The sequence below is a fragment of the Acipenser ruthenus genome, chromosome 3 (genome assembly GCF_902713425.1).
Source record: "Acipenser ruthenus chromosome 3, fAciRut3.2 maternal haplotype, whole genome shotgun sequence".
Lineage (NCBI taxonomy): Eukaryota > Metazoa > Chordata > Actinopteri > Acipenseriformes > Acipenseridae > Acipenser > Acipenser ruthenus.
The window spans coordinates 11,397,626-11,415,947 of record NC_081191.1 but is presented as its reverse complement, the minus strand read 5'-3'; the positions used below and the strand labels follow the sequence as shown (position 1 = coordinate 11,415,947).

The window sequence follows — 18,322 nt, the reverse complement described above, 5'->3', positions numbered from 1 at the left end:
CATTGAATTCCTATGCATTTGACAACATGCCAATTCTTCATGAGTTTTGTCTGTTCCATTTTGTAGTGTATATCTGTAGCTTTGGGGCTACATAGACCGAAACACATATTATCTTTGGAGCTTTGACTCCTTTTCATAGAAAAAACAATATACAGCCATCACATTTGTAGCAGACAGTTGATAGACAGAAATGAAAACCAAGTACATCAATATGTACATTTTAATTGGTGTTCTCTTTTTTTCTAGTTTGAATACAACGACGAAAGCATGACTCCTCAGACCATGGCCACCCAGCTTGCTTTCATGCGTCTGCTCGCCAACCAGGCCTCTCAGAACATCACCTACCACTGCAAGAACAGCATCGCTTACATGGATGCTGAAGCTGGCAACCTGAAGAAGGCTGTCCTGCTGCAAGGCTCCAATGATGTTGAGCTCAGAGCTGAGGGTAACAGCCGCTTTACATTCAGCGTGCTGGAGGATGACTGCACTGTAAGTTATACATGATTGTTTTTTTCAAAAAATAAAAAAGTACAGTAATCACCTATCCTATATTCCAAGCTATACTGAATGATATACACTAGGGGAAAAAAGGTTTGCATATACCATATTTCCATACTATATGCAGTTTAAATTGTAATAAAATAAATGTAGTAATGTGCTTTGCATGTGGATATCTAAATGAATAAATATATCTACTATAGCAGCATGCAATATATATTTTTTTAAATGTGTAATTACCAGTATACATTAAACAGAGTTAATGTAACAGCCTTTTACATTAATCTCCAAAATGTTGAAATATATTAATTCTTGTTGGAGGGTAGGTGGAAACAGCAGGTAGATATATCCAGTAATACTACCAGAGCATAACTCTTTTGTTTTTTTTTATTTTCTTTTTTTTACAGAGACACACTGGTCAATGGGGCAAGACAGTCATCCAGTACAAAACAACCAAACCATCTCGCCTGCCCATCCTCGACATTGCACCTTTGGACATTGGTGGTGCTGATCAAGAATTTGGTTTGGACATTGGCCCAGTCTGTTTCAAATAAATAGACATGATAAATTAAAAAAAAAAAAAAAAATCTCTCTGCCATTTCTGTTTTTATACTGAATGCTGATTTCTTCTGCTCATCCACTTGCTTAAGCTCTGGGCCTACGGACAAGAATATGGACTGAATGGAGCATTGTGCAATGCAATGTAATACAGACCCCAAGAGACGTGGAAATCACCTTGTTGTGGGACATGTCAGCATTTGTACAATAAAAAAGTGAAATAAAAACAATGAAAGTACACACCACTTGTGGTCTTTGTATATCTTCCAAAGAGGAAGTTTAAAACTACAAACTCCGAGGGTTTAAACTACCTCATATACTTGTATTAAAACCTGATCCATTTTAAGTCCTATCGCAAAGGTGCTAAATACAGAATTACACGGCTTACGTGCTTGAAGCAGTGACATGGTGCTACACTCCTTGCTGAGTTAAAAACAAGTCACTCCAAGTTTAAACCACTTTACTGTATTACTTTGTATTGTATTTCAGACAGAATCCTCTGCAGCTTATCTGTATACCCCGTATTAAGCATGTGGATCATTCCTTAGCCTTTTTTTTCTTTATTCTTCAATCCAGGTGTTCATGCTTTAAGCACATTTCTTCCATTTGAATGGGTAAAGGAGGCATCTTTCTAAAAAAAAAAAAAAAGTTTATTGTACCTATTTTGTATATGTGAGATGTTTAAATAAATTGTGAAAAGTTCTGAAATAAAGCATGTCCAATGTTCCAAAACACACCAGTCAATGAGTTAAATTCATTGTTACATATCTAAAGAAGAAAGACATTACAGTTACATTTGTATGTGCCCATTGCCATGTAATATAGATTAAAACTTCACTGTGGCACGCATTGAATTTGAAGTTGTGTATTCAAATGTAATTACATGTAGATAAAGAAACTATTCTAATATACAAAAGCTAAATAAGGTAATACAATGGCATGCTGTAAAGGAGAAAATTGAACTAAGTCCAAATACTGTAATGTTTAAGTGGAATGACAATGGCGAAGAAATGTATCTTTTCTTGTGCTTACAGTATCCATACTTTATTACCTTATTTTGCTCTTTGCTGCTTGCTCTCTGCTAACATAGCAAACATGCTTTTCAGCATATAATGCAACATAAAATAAATCAACCAATCGATCAATAATTGGAGCTTTTTTCCCCTAAAACATCATCTTCATCAGTTGATCAATTGATGAATTTACTTTTTTTTATTTTAACTCAGTCTTTATGTTTAAAAACAACAACTGCAGAATGCTGGTAAATAGTATTTTTTCATCAAGTTATGAGTCAATGTTTCACCTAACTGAAGTGAATGCATTCCCTTTTTACTGTTCCATACTTCTTAAAATAAAAATGACTCATAATCTAATTCTGTTCCATGTCTCTACATATTTTATATAAACACATGCACACATGCACACAAACTCATACTGTATATGTGTGCACCTATCTAAGAACCAGAATTTTTCAGGTATTCCACACGCAAATATATTATTTGTGCACCTACCCAAGTGAGACATACATCTGCAGATATTATTATCATTATGATATCCCAAACTCTTACAGGCATAGGTTAGTTATGTATTAAAACATTTGCCCAATGCCCAGTATTTAAAAGTACAGCAATCCTGAAACATACTCACGTAAAACACATGTAAAAAAACGACACATCGTATCATGTTTTAATGCTGATATAAAAATATGGTTTGTTTTCAGATAAATCAAATAACACTGTATATGGGGAGGGAGGATAACATTCATATTTTGCAATACAACACATTTCAATCGCCTACAATAAATGGCCACTTTTGATAGTAATTGAAAAACAAACCTTATAAAAGGTTGTTTAAGAAACCAACAACAGTAAAAATGTATGAATACCAACATTTTTCATCAAATCATCAACATGTCTCAAACTTGTCTCTTATGATACAGCTGTGTGAATATGGGGCAGCCACATATTACAGATATTAAAATAGTTGTCCAGTGCTGTTATCATAAGCAAATGAAATGAAGACAGAATAAAAAACTGTGGTAGCATAAATAACATCATGAATCAGGGGGTGCAGAGTCCTTTATCATATCAACGTGGATTAAGACAGGCTAAAGCTGTTGTTAGTAAGTAGCCTACCATAAAAATGTGAAGGATAGTTTCAGGCTTTGCTGTTGGAGCAAGATGGCAGTTGCCGAGTATAATGGTTAAATGCAAGAACATTGTTTGTCTGGAATAATGGACCTCAAATACTGTAGTTGCCAAGACAACTGCACTTAACTATGTAATTTTAGGACCACCCAGCTATGAGTGTGGAAATTCTAAGGAACAGTAATTAATAATGTGTACAAAATAATGTAATTGTATGTAAAAATAATGTGATATCTTGTAACAATTGTAAGTTGCCCTGGATAAGGGTGCCTGCTAAGAAATAAATAATAATTAATATTATGACAAGTTGAATCTATTTGCCTAAATTCATTGAGATTTAAAATCCTGTGATAATGCGACACACGTAATAAAGGCTCGATAGAGACAGAAGTATAACTGGTTTGGTTGAACTGAAACATAAACCATTTATTATGAATTAAATTAAATTAAACTGCAGGAACTTAAAAAAAAAAAAAAATAGCTAGCCACAGTTTGCATATGATGAGACAATAGTCTTCCTTGCTAGTATAATATCATTGACTTAAATCTCAGACTTTATCCAATTGATGCACCCTGTAGGTATTGCTTAAATAAATATGCATATCAGTGGCATTAAATTGAACACACACAGTAGGGTATTTTTTTACAATTCAAATGCTAATGGTTAAAATGCTTACTTATGGCTCCCACATAATGCAAAACATATTGTACTTTAGCTATGAATTATGTTTACACAGTGGTCTAGGGACCCCTTGTGGACAAAAATGTCCATGCACTTTTGTTGGGTTATCTCTGTAATGTTTTAACAGTTCATGGGCATGGCCATCATATACTAATATACTAATATTGTCATGAACTGTGTTATTTTGGGGGCCTTAAAATGGTAGAGGCTGAGGTGTAACTCTATCCAGTGAAAACATTTTTTTTTTTTTTTTGTTCACCGAGGGTCTCAGAGTATTATTATTTGTTTATTTAGCTGACGCCTTTATACAAGGCGACTTACAGAGACTAGGGTGTGTGAACTATGCATCAGCTGCAGAGTCACTTACAATTACGTCTCACCCGAAAGACTGAGCACAAGGAGGTTAAGTGACTTGCTCAGGGTCACACAATGAGTCAGTGGCTGAGGTGGGATTTGAACCGGGGACCTCCGGGTTACAAGCCCTTTTCTTTAACCACTGGACCACACATAAAACCATTGGTAGTTGAACATTTTAATTGGTTATTTTTTTATTGTGCTCCGTTCAGCAGATTTCTGTACCTTCAGCCACTACCTGGTTTAGAAAACTCCACTTGGGAGACAGCAGCGGAAGTGACGCGGGAAGGGGAACGCAGCTGCCTCATAGGACCCTGTGAAAATCGCAACTTCACGGGCTGTGTGGAAAATGTGAAATTAGCCCAACCGCAATTTTTACAATATTCTTAAGAAATAAAAATAATTTCAAAATTATTTGTATTTCATACAAAAAAAACACATTAACAAAGCTGAGCTCCACTCTGCTCACATGCTCTGGTTTTGAGCTGTGAGCTCCACTCCGCTCACAAGCTCTGGTTTTGAGCTGTGAGCTCCACTCCGCTCACATGTTCTGGTTTTGAGCTGTAAGCTCCACTCCGTTCACATGCTCTGGTTTTGAGTTGTAAGCTCCACTCCGCTCACATGCTCTGGTTTTGAGCTGTAAGCTCCACTCCGTTCACATGCTCTGGTTTTGAGCTGTGAGCTCCACTCCGTTCACATGCTCTGGTTTTGAGTTGTAAGCTCCACTCCGTTCACATGCTCTGGTTTTGAGCTGTAAGCTCCACTCCGTTCACATGCTCTGGTTTTGAGTTGTAAGCTCCACTCTGCTCACATGCTCTGGTTTTGAGCTGTGAGCTCCACTCCGTTCACATGCTCTGGTTTTGAGCTGTAAGCTCCACTCCGTTCACATGCTCTGGTTTTGAGCTGTAAGCTCCACTCCGTTCACATGCTCTGGTTTTGAGCTGTGAGCTCCACTCCGTTCACATGCTCTGGTTTTGAGCTGTGAGCTCCACTCCGCTCATGTGCTCTGGTTCTTTTGTAAAAGTAACAAGCAAACTAAAAATAAAAAACAAGCCTATAAAACAGAACACCCATAAAATAATGTATTCTGGATACATGTAATGCCTTTTAAAAAAGGCAACATTGTAAGAGAATCTATTTCCATTTCTATGTGTTTTTTTGTTTTGTATATTTTTTTTTAGATTACAAAATGCAACACAAATGTACATCAAGCTCATCAAATTTAACAAAACACAATGAATGTACTGTCGACACATCAATAAATGTAATCAATATATTTCTATATATATGACTCTGGATGCGCCGCACCGGCTGGACGTGAAGCACCTGTGTGACAGGTCTCAATGGCTGGGTTTACATGCACATGAAAATCGACTCTACAGTCTTGTCAAGCAAAACAGCAAAAGAACGTCCTTTGGTCAGCGCGGCTTTAAGGGCAGGGTCAATCGCTTTCTCACGATAAAAATAGCTGTAAAAACCCATGTAAACCAGAGCAGGAATCGTGCTTGTGGCTCGCTAGGTTTCAGCAATCAAGATCCCGTTCTTCTGACTTAATATCACGTAATCTCCAGCAGAAATGCTGCACAAAACATAGACCCCCATTTGCGTATTATGCGTAATATTTCCTTCCGTATTATGATGTAGATATCCTTCTGCGTGGTGTTGATAGCTGAAGTGTAATGCTGGCTCCAGGGATCAGCTTATTTGCCTCCTTAGCGCATCAGCGCACACAACGGCTGCGATGCTGGCTCCGGGGATCAACCACAGTGCGGTCTCCCCAGCGCATCAGCATGACAACCGTCTGGATTGAGCCAAGTAGGGTACATCTCTGGGGGTCTTCAAGTGGGCACCTTCCATCCTCTGTGTTTCGTCGACTAGCCCATGACACCTCAAGAGGGCTTGACGGTTATTCTGGTGTCCCAGCATCACCCCCCTCCGTCCCCCACTAAACTCAGCCCAGCTTACTTTCCCGTACATCAGCATTTCTTTCTTTCTATTGTGCTTGAGACCCCCAACCAGAATCTTTCCGTCTCAACCACAGCCAGTTGCTGCTCCTCTCTGCTGCCTCGGATAAGTTCTTCACTGTGTGACGCAACTCTTGACCACTGAATCCGACGTCTCTGAGAAACCAGGTTGTAGAGTGTGCCACAAATCCTCGACAACCCACCTCCACTGGGTAAACTCGGACTCTGTATCAGAGACTGTTAGGCCATCCATCCGTGAGCTGAAGCTGAAGTGCAGCTGGGTCATGCAGCAAGACAATGATCTGAAACACACAAGCAAGTCTACATCAGAATGGTTGAAGAACAAGAAATGTAAAGTTTTAGAATGGCCTAGTCCAGACCTAAACCCCACAGAGATGTTGTGGCAGTACCTGAAACGAGCAGTTCATGCTCGAAAACCCACAAATGTCACTGAGTTGAAGCAGTTCTGCATGGAGGAGTGGGCCAAAATTCCTCCACGGCGCTGTGAGAGACTAATCAATAACTACAGGAAGCGTTTGGTTCCAGTTATTGCTGCTAAAGGTGGTGTAACCAGTTATTGAGTCTAAAGGGGCGATTACTTTTTCAAACGGGGGCATTGGGTGTTGCATAACTTTCTTTAATAAATAAATGAAATATGTATCACATTTTTGTGCTGTTTGTTCACTCAGGGTCCCTTTGATCTAATATTAGGTTTTAGATGAAGATCTGAGAATATTTAGTGTCAAAAATATGTAAAAATGCAGAAAATCAGACAGGGGGCAAATACTTTTTCACGGCACTGTATGTAAATAATCCCTTAAACATTATAGATACACATTGTGGCAAAGTGCCCCGCCCCTGTGTGCATTTGTGTGTTCTGTGTATGTATGTATGCGTGCGTGTGTTAATGTTGGTGTATAGTCATTGGTACACGGGATATAAACGGGTCTGTGTTTCACGTATATTTAAAAAGTGTAGATTTGTATTTAGGCACGAGGAGAGCACAAATCACTTCACGTGCTGGTTAAATGTAATATGTGAGCACGGGGTTGCACAGAATTAATTCACGTGCTGGGATTCAAGTGAATAATTAATTAGTAATTGAATCCCAGCACAACAGTATATATAGATGCACATTTTCACTCAGTCGTGGTTAGGTGTTCGGTGAGTGGAGAACGAGTGTGGAGAAGGAGGTAATAATAATAATAAGAAGAGTAATAATAAGGAAAGAAGTGTTTTCACTCACCGTGTTTGTCCGTTTGTCTGTTCACTGTTTAGTCTGTTTTGTCTGTCTGTTTATTTTGGCGTCAAGTGCCGTGTCCAGTGTTTTTGTCTGTTCCAACCTTTTATTTTCTGTTCTGTTTATTAAATGCTGAACGCGATCACGCGTTCAGCCTCACCAAAACCCCCATCTCTCTGTCGTTTGTGTTCCTGTTTCTGGTCTGACGCCACCCACTCCGGCCGTCTTTGTGACAACATACATAATCAGCTTTATTATTTAAAACAGAAACTCGTTGCTCAGTAAACCACAATGGAAGATTTTATGGGCATTATCATACCTTAAGCAGCAGATTTTTCAATTTTTCTGCTATGAGAAGATACAAATAGTATGACTACTTTTGCTTTCGTTGGGGCCACCACCCACCTGTTCTCATTGCAGATGCTAACTGGAAAACAGCATTTGACCTTCCTGGTGAGTATGATACTTTTTATGTAATTTATGGAATGTTCAAATATTTTGTGAGTCCAGTAGCCAACAGAAACATGAGGAATGGAAAGGGTAGGGAGGCCTGAAAATGGCTAATTAGGATAAAAATGATTTTTCAATATCCAGAATCATATAGTACAATTGTATTTATTTTACAATCCTTTAATCCTAGTCAATCTTTTTGAGAGACCAAAGGTGGATGACGTACCTAAAGAGCATCTTGCAGTTAACATTGAGACCAGATGGCAAAATATGGAGCAGGAAATTATTGCATATGGCCTAAGTGATGGCGAGTACTTAATAAAAGGTGAAAATTATGTGCTTTTAAGACCTAAACAACATTTCATATCGGAAAGAAAACATTTTTAGATTATAAGAGTACTTTATGATCCCTGTCATTAATGTTTCTAATAATTTGTACCAAGTATTTATATGGCAAACAGGTGTTCTAGATTAAAAACTATATAAAATCTATGCATATTTTAAAACACATACTAATTTATTTACCAATTTTAGATGCTACTGGCAAAAATCCCTTTTCTAGATCTTTGTCATATTCTGCTTTATACAATGGATTGGAGCTGCCAGCAGAATAGGACCAATACTGCCCAAAACTGAAGCATTAAAGGGAATACCAAGCAGACAAACTGAGGAGTGTCAAACCAAAGTCAACCAGAATTGATGAGGCCAAGCTAATATATCTTCTTGAATCTGGAAAGGTTGTAATTAGTAAAACTTTTTGAAAATATATTTTTGTATTCTAAGTGTGATATTATTATACTTAACTTTAACATTGTTAAGCCAACAAAACAATGTCTTTATGTTAGAGGTTTTGAGGTGTCTGCATATGCTGTTTTAGTAGAAATCTATCAATCAAATGTTACCTGGTAGAAAGAGCAGTACATTTTAATTTATGCTTATTGCATGTGGAGTGAAACACTGAATATGATTCAATTAGTACAATAGTACAATATATAATAACATGTAAACAATAATATATTATCTTTACTGGAGATATGCACTGCTGGAAAAAAAAAGAAAAGATTTTGATCTCCTCTTGACCAAGCAGGAATTGGAACATGAAAAACAAAATCAAACAGGGCGTGTCTGTTCTTGAATCCCGTTTTCCATAGCGTTTTTCGCATATATTTTCTTATTGGCATAAGTTTTACCGAGCTTAAAAGTTGGATGGAAAAAAGATATACACTTGAATTAATGACATCACTGTACATTAATTATCAGACAATGCAACAATAATTAGCCGAAAGGAAAAAGAATAATAAAACCGTGAAAACAATATAAGGTAACAGCGGCATGAGAGTGGTCCCACAATTAATGACAACTGCTTGAGCTGTCCAAAGTCCATTATTATTAGATATAAACACTTGCATTAATTATATCACTGTAAAGTAAGTATGACAAAATGAAACAATAATTAGCCAGAAAGAAAATTTATACAACTGTGAAATCAGAATATAACAGTGGCAGAGTCCCTGTGGTCCCATGGAGTGGTCCCAGTGGTCCAGACAACTGTGACATCACAGCGCTGAGTGGTCCGGACCACAGGCCAAAGGATGCTCTGGATTCAAGGTGGAGCGCTTTTTTTTGTTTACATCGAATAATAATAATAATAATAATAATAATAATAATAATAATAATAATAATAATAATAATAATGTATTTTTAAAACCACCTTTCATAAAAAGAAATCCCAAATCACTTAAAATGCATGCATTAAAATAAATAAATGAATAAATAAATAAATAAAATACACAGAGGGGCGTACTTACAAAGCATTTTCAAAACTGATTCGCTGGTAGGATGGGAACAGCAAATCACATGCTAGTTAACACGAGCAGGAAAAGTGCACGCCCACTGCTTGTCTGGCAGAAATCCTAATTGCAAGCCAGGGCATTCGGTTTAGATTTACCTCAGTCCATCATGGTGGTTGGTTATTACCGTTGAGCCTATGGCCAAACACAGACGGTTGTGAAAAATGGTACATAGACGGACAACTACCCAAATGCAGGACTAAAGTAAGATTTTACAAAACCTGTGGGGACACCGGGATGTGCTCCCTAAAAAGGGGACTGTCCCGGGAAAATCAGGACCAGGGTTTCCCCTGGGTTCTAGATTTTTGTAGTCTCTAGTGACTAATACATTCTAAAAACATTAGTCACTCCAGATATTCAGTAGTCACTACTGGCGCACAGCTCAAGTCTTCAAGGGTGTTATGAATCCTGTTTTTATTTTATACCTTAAATCACTGTATTGACCAAAACTATTTAATTTAAACCGTTTTAATAATGCTCTACAGTTTAAATAAATTGGTAATGTACAGCTGTAAAGTTTTAGAACATTAAAATTCAAGAACCAGATTTATTTGCCCTGAAAAGCTACATACAGACACAGAATGCATTATGAATTACTTATACCATGTATGTCTTTTTACAATAAAAAGAAGAAAAAAACAGTGTTAGAATATTATATACAACCCATGGAAACAGAGTTTTGCAATAAGGCTGAAACCTTGCTGCTTGTTTTCTTTTTCTTTTATCTGACGCTTGTGAGATTAGTTTGTTCTTTTTTTCTGGTGTTCCGAATCCAAGTCTTCATTTTCTACAACTTGTTGTTCTGTTTGTTGTTTCACTCTGCTGTGGCCACGCTGAAAAAACGAGTGGATTTTCTTCTGCGACATTTTACAGTATTGGCTAACAGTTTTGTTTTTTAATTCGCGCGCACAAGTTTACCGCAATCATGTATTTATATTGATGATAAAGTTATAGAAAAGAAGGCAAAGTTCACTATCTACGCATCTCTACAGCTGGCCTCAATACAAAAACATATTACTGGCATTTTAAATTATTGGTGACTAAAACGTACAGTACTGATGCTAATTAAAAAACAACAATAAAACGCTTACCTAGAATCAGTGTCATAGATGTCCCTGCTTGTTACCACACAAATCACTGATAATGGCAGGGAAATTGGAGAGAGCTTTAGTCGCAAGACATTTTTGTTTAATCTTTGATGGTATTTCGCCTTGATCGCCATTTGCTAGTAATGTACTAGTACTGAGCAAGCAATCCACATTTTTTCACTGGATTGAAAGCTAAAACTACTCTCACACCAGACGTAACGGCTTGTCAAACTAGACCGCATGACAATACTTTGGTTTCTGATTGGCCATACATTCTGTATTTTGAAATGTAGTACTTAAGTTACAATAAACTTTAATCGGGTCATTGAAAAGAATAAAATATCGACTTGCAGGCATGAACGCACACAGGAAATAAAATGAGTTAAAGACTAGGCTTAGTTTTTTAAAATGTCTTTTTTTGTATCCCAGACAAACTGCAGTAACCGCCCAACTGTTTATATTACATTTAAACAACAGGGCTTATTTAAAATGTACATATTTAATATGTAAATTAGCCATGTGTGCACTGAACGCTGTCACAGCGCGTCAGTCTGGTGTTAGCGATTAAACGCTGATTACGTGACAAAAGTTTGCAATAGATTGGCAAGTGGTACTAAATAAAATGTGTTGTCTGCCATTTAAGAATTTTTCTCGAGTACCCCAGTCTGAAAACTGCTAGAAGAAACCACATTACCAACAGATACAGTTTAATAGTAGTAGTATTTAAATGCCACTGTCCTGACTGGTAAATTCTTCCAGCTTCCCCTTTTATTTTGACAATTTCCATATAAAAAATGACATTTTTATCTTGACATTTTTCATTCTTAGCCACCAAGTAAATATTTTGGACAGTTTTCAAAACAATTGTTGCTTTATTTTTACACGTTGGTGTTGTTGATAATATGATAAACGAGTATATCTGCTTCAGGTTAAACGATGGCCCGTGTTACACAGAACACTACAAATAAAATGTCAAATATGACTATGTATTTCGCTGGTTTTGTGGATTTGCTATGTTTTTAACTTATTTTAATACTGCACATAATGATATAGTTTAGAAAATGATACTTACCAAAAGCATGCTGCACGTGAACTGTATTACATAAGAATTTCCTTTATTCCGATTCCAGTGGTGTTTTCTCAATGCAAGATATATACAGTGGCGTATAAAACCACATACACTGTATATATACAATTTTATCATGCTCGTTATAGGCCTACTGGCGAAATGGTCAAGAGACAGTTGGTGCTTAACACATACGGAATAATTTTGGCCCTGAATTTTAGCATTTTTGGTCATAGAAAAGACACATTTCACATATTTTATAACTTTACCGTAGGCTACTTTTTTTTCTTTTTTTAGGTAATGACGCGTTTTCGGTTCACAAAACTTCTGCAGACAGTATTTTTAAGCACAACTATAATAACCTATATTTCAACAGTCACTGCCAAAGCTTATTACTTATTCTTCCAGAAGTAATGTTCGGGTGTAACGGATACGAGGTTATATTTGCGCCGGGCCATGTTGTTGAGGTATGACACAGGCCCGGTTTTTGGGATGGAACCGCATAACAGTCTCGCGTTTTGATTGGTCCATGTCTGTCACATGAATATGTCGTCACACGAGTGGAAAAGCTTGCAGGCATTTTTAACATTGTGATCAGATAGCGAGAGTGATCTGCTTTCCACAACCTTACCATTTAAATATAATGTGGTATTACACTGTACTGATATTACAAACTATGAGGAATTACTTTATATAAATTATCATGTTATGCACGAATGTAAGAATTGGCTTTCTGTGGTGGTGTACTTTTTTCTTTCAAGTAGCATATATCTATAATCGTTTTTGCGATATATATTAATATAAAACATATACGCTATTGCAGTTTTGTTACAGGATACATTAGTTTATCTCTAATGTAATCATAATTTTACATATAGACTGCCCCTGTTTTCATTTACGTCCCAAATTCTGGGCCGCTTTGCTTTTCAGATAATGTCCCAAATTCTGGGCCGCTTTGGTTTTTAGATAACGTCCCAAATTCTGGGCCGCTTTGGTTTTTAGATAACGTCCCAAATTCTGGGCCGTCTTGGTTTTTAGATAACGTCCCAAATTCTGGGCCGCTTTGGTTTTTAGATAACGTCCCAAATTCTGGGCGCTTTGGTTTTTAGATAACGTCCCAAATTCTGGGCAGCCTTGGTTTTTAGATAACATCCCAAATTCTGGGCCGCTTTGCATTTCCGAATTCAGCCCAGTTTTGGGGAATCAGCTGACAGCCGAGTTTCTAAGTCATGCATGCACAGTTTACCATAAACTGGATCGTGAATTCATTTGAGAGTAACCCTTAGTACATTAATCAAAGTTCATGTATTTTTTACTCTCCCCAGAAATCTTTTTTTTTTTTAATGAAAAAAACAAAAATGTAAATGTTAAAAAACGTATTTCTTATTACATGAAGAAACTACATTGCACTGAAATAGATACATGAAAATTAATTTAAGCAGTCGTTTTCCTTTATTAAAGGCTAATATTAAAACACATTTTTGGGAAGGAACATGGTATTCCGAAAAAAGGACATCTCGTTTTCTTATGTAACGTCAATCAATATATTGTAGTGTTTCAGGTTCTTTTTGGACAGAAATGAGACTGCAACTGTGAGTAGATGAAGACCGTTTATTTTGACAATAATTAAATAATCACAAAATAAAATCATAAAGTGAGGGAAAGGAGACTGGGAGTCGAAAGTGAAAATAAATGATTGTAGTAATTTTTCTTTTACCCTACCCTTCCCAGTCTTTTCCCCGCCCCTCTTGTGCGCAAAACCTGAACTCCAATTCCCCTCCACACACGTGTACCACCATGCAACCCTGGCACGCACACACCACCATGCAACCCCTGCACGCATACACCCACCATGCAAACCCTGCACGCACACACCACCATGCAACCCCTGCACGCATACACCCACCGTAGCAATTCTTTGCAAAATAGGTATTCAGCCCCATTCATGTCTATGGCAGTGTTATAAAACACATTTTCAGGCATATCTCTCGAACCCGAGCACGTAGAACCACCATTCAAAGTGATATAGACTCAGGGGAGCACCCCAAACCACCCCCTAAAAAGATGTGGTGGTTCACCCAAAAACTCATGTCATGACGAAAAAATTCACTTTGCCAAGCCGTCCTGGCATTTGAACCATGAAAATGGTGACTCCTTGTGCGGGGCCCCATGGGGCCCCGCCGCAAAAAAAAAATCAAGTTCCTAACCCCCACAGAACCCGAGATACGCCCTGTCAAAAATGTCCAAAAACTACCCTTTTCGGGGTCATATCTCCATGACCCCGGGGCCTAGAAACCGGGTTGAACTTCCTATGGTCATGTCTGGGGGCCCTCTTTCACAGGGAGCCACCCGTTTTCAAATGCTACATTTTCAACAAATTTTCACATTTTCAGCATGATGGCATGTCAAGGTTGCATTTCCAATAGCTTTTGAGCTCCAGGTTGGCAAAAAAAGTCTAAACTGGTGTCCTTTCTAGCTGGGGACACGTCACTTGGAGGGATCGACAGGGGCCCCGAGGTGGACCTCCATACCGATTTTCAAGTCTTGGGGACCCCCGGAACCTGAGATACAGCACCCTGAAAAATGTCTATGGGAAATCCCATTATAAAACCCCTTTAGGGCAACGCCCACCATCTGGTGGTGGGGTGGCGTTTGAACCCGTGGCTGATGTCTTGCTTTAGCTAAGACTCTTGTGCACGCAAAGAATGTCCTTCTAAGTTTGTTGGCCCAAGGGTCATGGAGATACGGGTACGATAAGAGACCACCCCCTTCCCTATGGCAAATCCCATTATAAAAACACCATCGGGGTAAGGCTCAGCTAATGGCGGTCGTGGGTCTTACAAACTCGAAGGAACCCATTTTCTTTAGCTAAGATTGTTGTGCATCTAAAAAGAGTACAGAAGCACCAATTTAAGTCCATTCCAAGTGTTTTGTGATCACAGTATCAGCTTGAGTGTATCGGAGCATAGTTTTGCACCAAAAGCGAGGGGAGGCGAAAAAAAGCACTATATACCCTATTCTTTAAGATATCACTTTGCAGTGCAAATTTGAGGAACGCAACCACTTAGCAACTTGCAAATTGGTACTGCAATTTAAAGGCCTGTAGTGTCAGACTGGTAGTGCCTAACTGATTAAAGAATTAAGCTTACTGTTTGTTGTTCTGTCCTAAACCTGCAGTTTGTCACCCAGATTTATTAATTAAACGGGGGGGGGGGGGGGGGGGGGGGTCATCAGATTATTCTCCATTTTATTGTAACTGAGGTACCGTTCAGTTGAGCGAAAATTGTAAAGGGGTACTCGAGCTGAAACCTCCAGATAGAAGGGGTACAGTTTCAAAAAAAGGTTGAAAACCCCTGACCTACAGTATAAATGATCAGGAATAGATAAGGGAAATGCTGACTAATACAATACAATAGGATTTATTTGAAGTTGTTGAAGGGCACTGGTCTCTTAAACCCAGAAGTTCTGATAAATTCCTATGCCTCACTATATATTGATGGACATTACATAAGCAAATGAGATGACCTTTTTTTTATTTTGGTACACCATGTTCCTAAATGTTTTCTGAGGAGAGTAAAAAATACATTAACTTTGATTCATGTACTCTTAAATGAATTAACGGTCCAGTTTATGGTAAACTGTGCATGCATGACTTAGAAACTCGGCTGTCAGCTAAGCAGAATATCTCAAAAACTGGCCTGAATTCGAAAATGCAGAATTCGGAACGTTATCTGAAAACCAGAGCAGCCCAGAAATTGGGATGTTATCAAAGCGGCCCAGAATTTGGGACGTTATCTAAAAACCAAAGCGGCCCAGAATTTGGGACGTTATCTAAAAACCAAAGCGGCCCAGAATTTGGGACGTTATCTAAAAACCAAAGCGGCCCAGAATTTGGGACATTATCTGAAAAGTAAAGCGGCCCAGAATTTGCGATGTAAATGAAAACAGGGGCAGTCTATATGTTAAACTGTGATTACATTAGAGGTAAACTAATGTATCCTGTAACAAAACTGCAATAGCGTATATGTTTTATATTAAAATATATCGCAAAAACGATTATAGATATATGCTACTTGAAAGAAAAAAGTACACCACCACAGAAAGCCAATTCTTACATTCGTGCATAACATGATAATTTATATAAAGTAATTCCTCATAGTTTGTAATATCAGTACAGTGTAATACCACATTATATTTTAATGGTAAGGTTGTGGAAAGCAGATCACTCTCTCTATCTGATCACAATGTTAAAAATGCCTGCACGCTTTTCCACTCGTGTGACGACATATTCATGTGACAGACATGGACCAATCAAAACGCGAGACTGTTATGCGGTTCCATCCCAAAAACCGGGCCTGTGTCATACCTCATGTTGTTAGCAAGCCTGATGTTGTTGTCCATGCTTTACTGTGAAACTGCCTGTGTAAACAGGGCGGGTGTGAGCGCATTCTACTGGACTGGAGAATAAAAGCAGGGGAGTTTAATTATGAAAACTCAAGTGTAAAGAAACAAGTAAAAAAGATTAGCCTGTCGTCAGACATGTCATGGTAATACAACATACATTCATTTACTGCGTATTGGTATTGATTGCGTCTGGTCAGGGAAGGGGGACACACGAGCGCGTTAAGAGAATTTCAGCGGGACATTGGCGCAATGGCGGGAACACTGCGGATGCAAAGGTTTGAGCAGAACTCTGTAATCGTGAAAGCGCAGCGGCAGAAGCTGTCAGGTTGCAAAAGAATAATGCGAGGCTGAAAGCTACAGCAGCACCGAGTACAGCCTCATAAAGCGGTCTGGGTTACCATGGTAACTGACACGCAACATGAAACTGAGGCGCTGAATGGCTGACTGCATTTACGTCGCTTACCACGGAATGAGAACGTTGCAGAGTCAATGAATCGATGAGGCCGAGGCGCTGATCTGATCAGCAGCAGTGACTCTATGGTTTAGCGATCCCTTCTTTTAAAGAACGAGACGTTGTGTTTGACTTTAACAAAAGGGATTTATAGTACAAACAGAAACGATCGTCACTAGTGACGATTCCACATTTTTTTTGTCGTCACTTTCAAAAAACATTCGCAAATTACGAGAGTGACGAGCGACAGCGAAACCCCTGATCAGGACCGGTGGTAGCTTTATAATGGGGGGACCATTTGTCATGACAACATCCTCTTAGACTTCCAAACACATGTTTCTCCTGTGCTGGGGGTATTTTGTAGTAAATGAAATATCTTGTGATTCAAATCGTGGTTGGACAATGACCGTGGTTGAATTATAATACGGTGTCTGTCTAAAAAGAGTACGCCGAAGTGTATTCCAAAGCATTTAGCAATACTTTGCCAAATGAATCCACGAGATAAGCAGTGATGTATCTGTTCTCATTAAAAGCAGTATCGAGGACGACCCACAGCCCCAGTTATAACAGTTGGGGGGTACGCAGAAAGATGCATTGGCAGGACAGAGCGATCTGGTTTCAAAGAACAGTGCAAAAGAGCGACCAGAATTATCCCAGGTTTTTAAGGCATGTCGTATGCTAAAATAATTGAATCTATTCAGTCTTGAACAAAGAAGACTACGCGGTGATCTGATTCAAGCATTCAAAATTCTAAAAGGTATTGACAATGTCGACCCAGGGGGCTTTTTCGACCTGAAAAACGAAACAAGGACCAGGGGTCACAAATGGAGATTAGATAAAGGGGCATTCAGAACAGAAAATAGGAGGCACTTTTTTACAAAGATAATTGTGAGGGTCTGGAACCAACTCCCCGGTAATGTTGTTGAAGCTGACACCCTGGGATACTTCAAGAAGCTGCTTGATGAGATTCTGGGATCAATAAGCTACTTACCAGAGGCCCATCTGTTCAGCTGCATTAGGCACTGCGGCCCACTATTAGCACTCCTTGAGAAAATGTCAAGTTAAAAGCATTTTATATGTTTAAACCTGTAACATTATAAATAAACCTAATCTAAACTGTCCTTTATTCATTTGAATAACTGTTGTGAAAGATGGCAATCACATAGAATATTATTATTATTATTATTATTATTATTATTATTATTTATTAGCAGGCGCCCTTATCCAGGGCGACTTCCAAAATATACATTTCAAGAATCACAGTACTGAGTATGAATATGCACTGAGTGATAATATTTCTTTTTGAAAGACTATTTTTAGTATATAAAATAAATTACAAAAACTAAACAGACGTTTTTATCAAACCTTTAAATTAGGGAGTACCTTTGTATAATTTAACATTTTAGAAATGCATTTATTTTTCTTGCTCATCAAACAAGAAAGTGCATGTCTCTTATTATTCCCATTCATAAACACCTGAACAGGAATAACTTTTTGAGTAAAACCAGTACAACTTGCACAAGGACATAACTCTTAAATCCTAATTTCTGAACACTGTGTAACTAAAACG

At 38.2% G+C, this 18,322-nt stretch overlaps 1 protein-coding gene and 1 long non-coding RNA gene across 2 annotated transcripts in view; one reads left to right on the top strand and one right to left on the bottom strand.

The window, feature by feature from the left end:
• col1a2 (collagen, type I, alpha 2) overlaps window positions 1–1,790 on the top strand; it is a 30,986-nt gene extending 29,196 nt beyond the window's left edge. The window contains exons 49-50 of the mRNA XM_059012378.1: window positions 247–489; window positions 906–1,790. Coding sequence (XP_058868361.1) covers window positions 247–489; window positions 906–1,052 — 390 coding nt within the window. The 3' untranslated portion in view covers window positions 1,053–1,790. The remainder of the gene's footprint in view (window positions 1–246; window positions 490–905) is intronic.
• Window positions 1,691–12,374, bottom strand: LOC131709696 (uncharacterized). Its single transcript, XR_009311573.1, has 2 exons — window positions 11,904–12,374; window positions 1,691–6,505 (listed from the first exon to the last, which is right to left on the bottom strand). It is a non-coding gene; the product is annotated as an uncharacterized LOC131709696 (long non-coding RNA).
• Window positions 12,375–18,322: the final 5,948 nt, after the last annotated feature.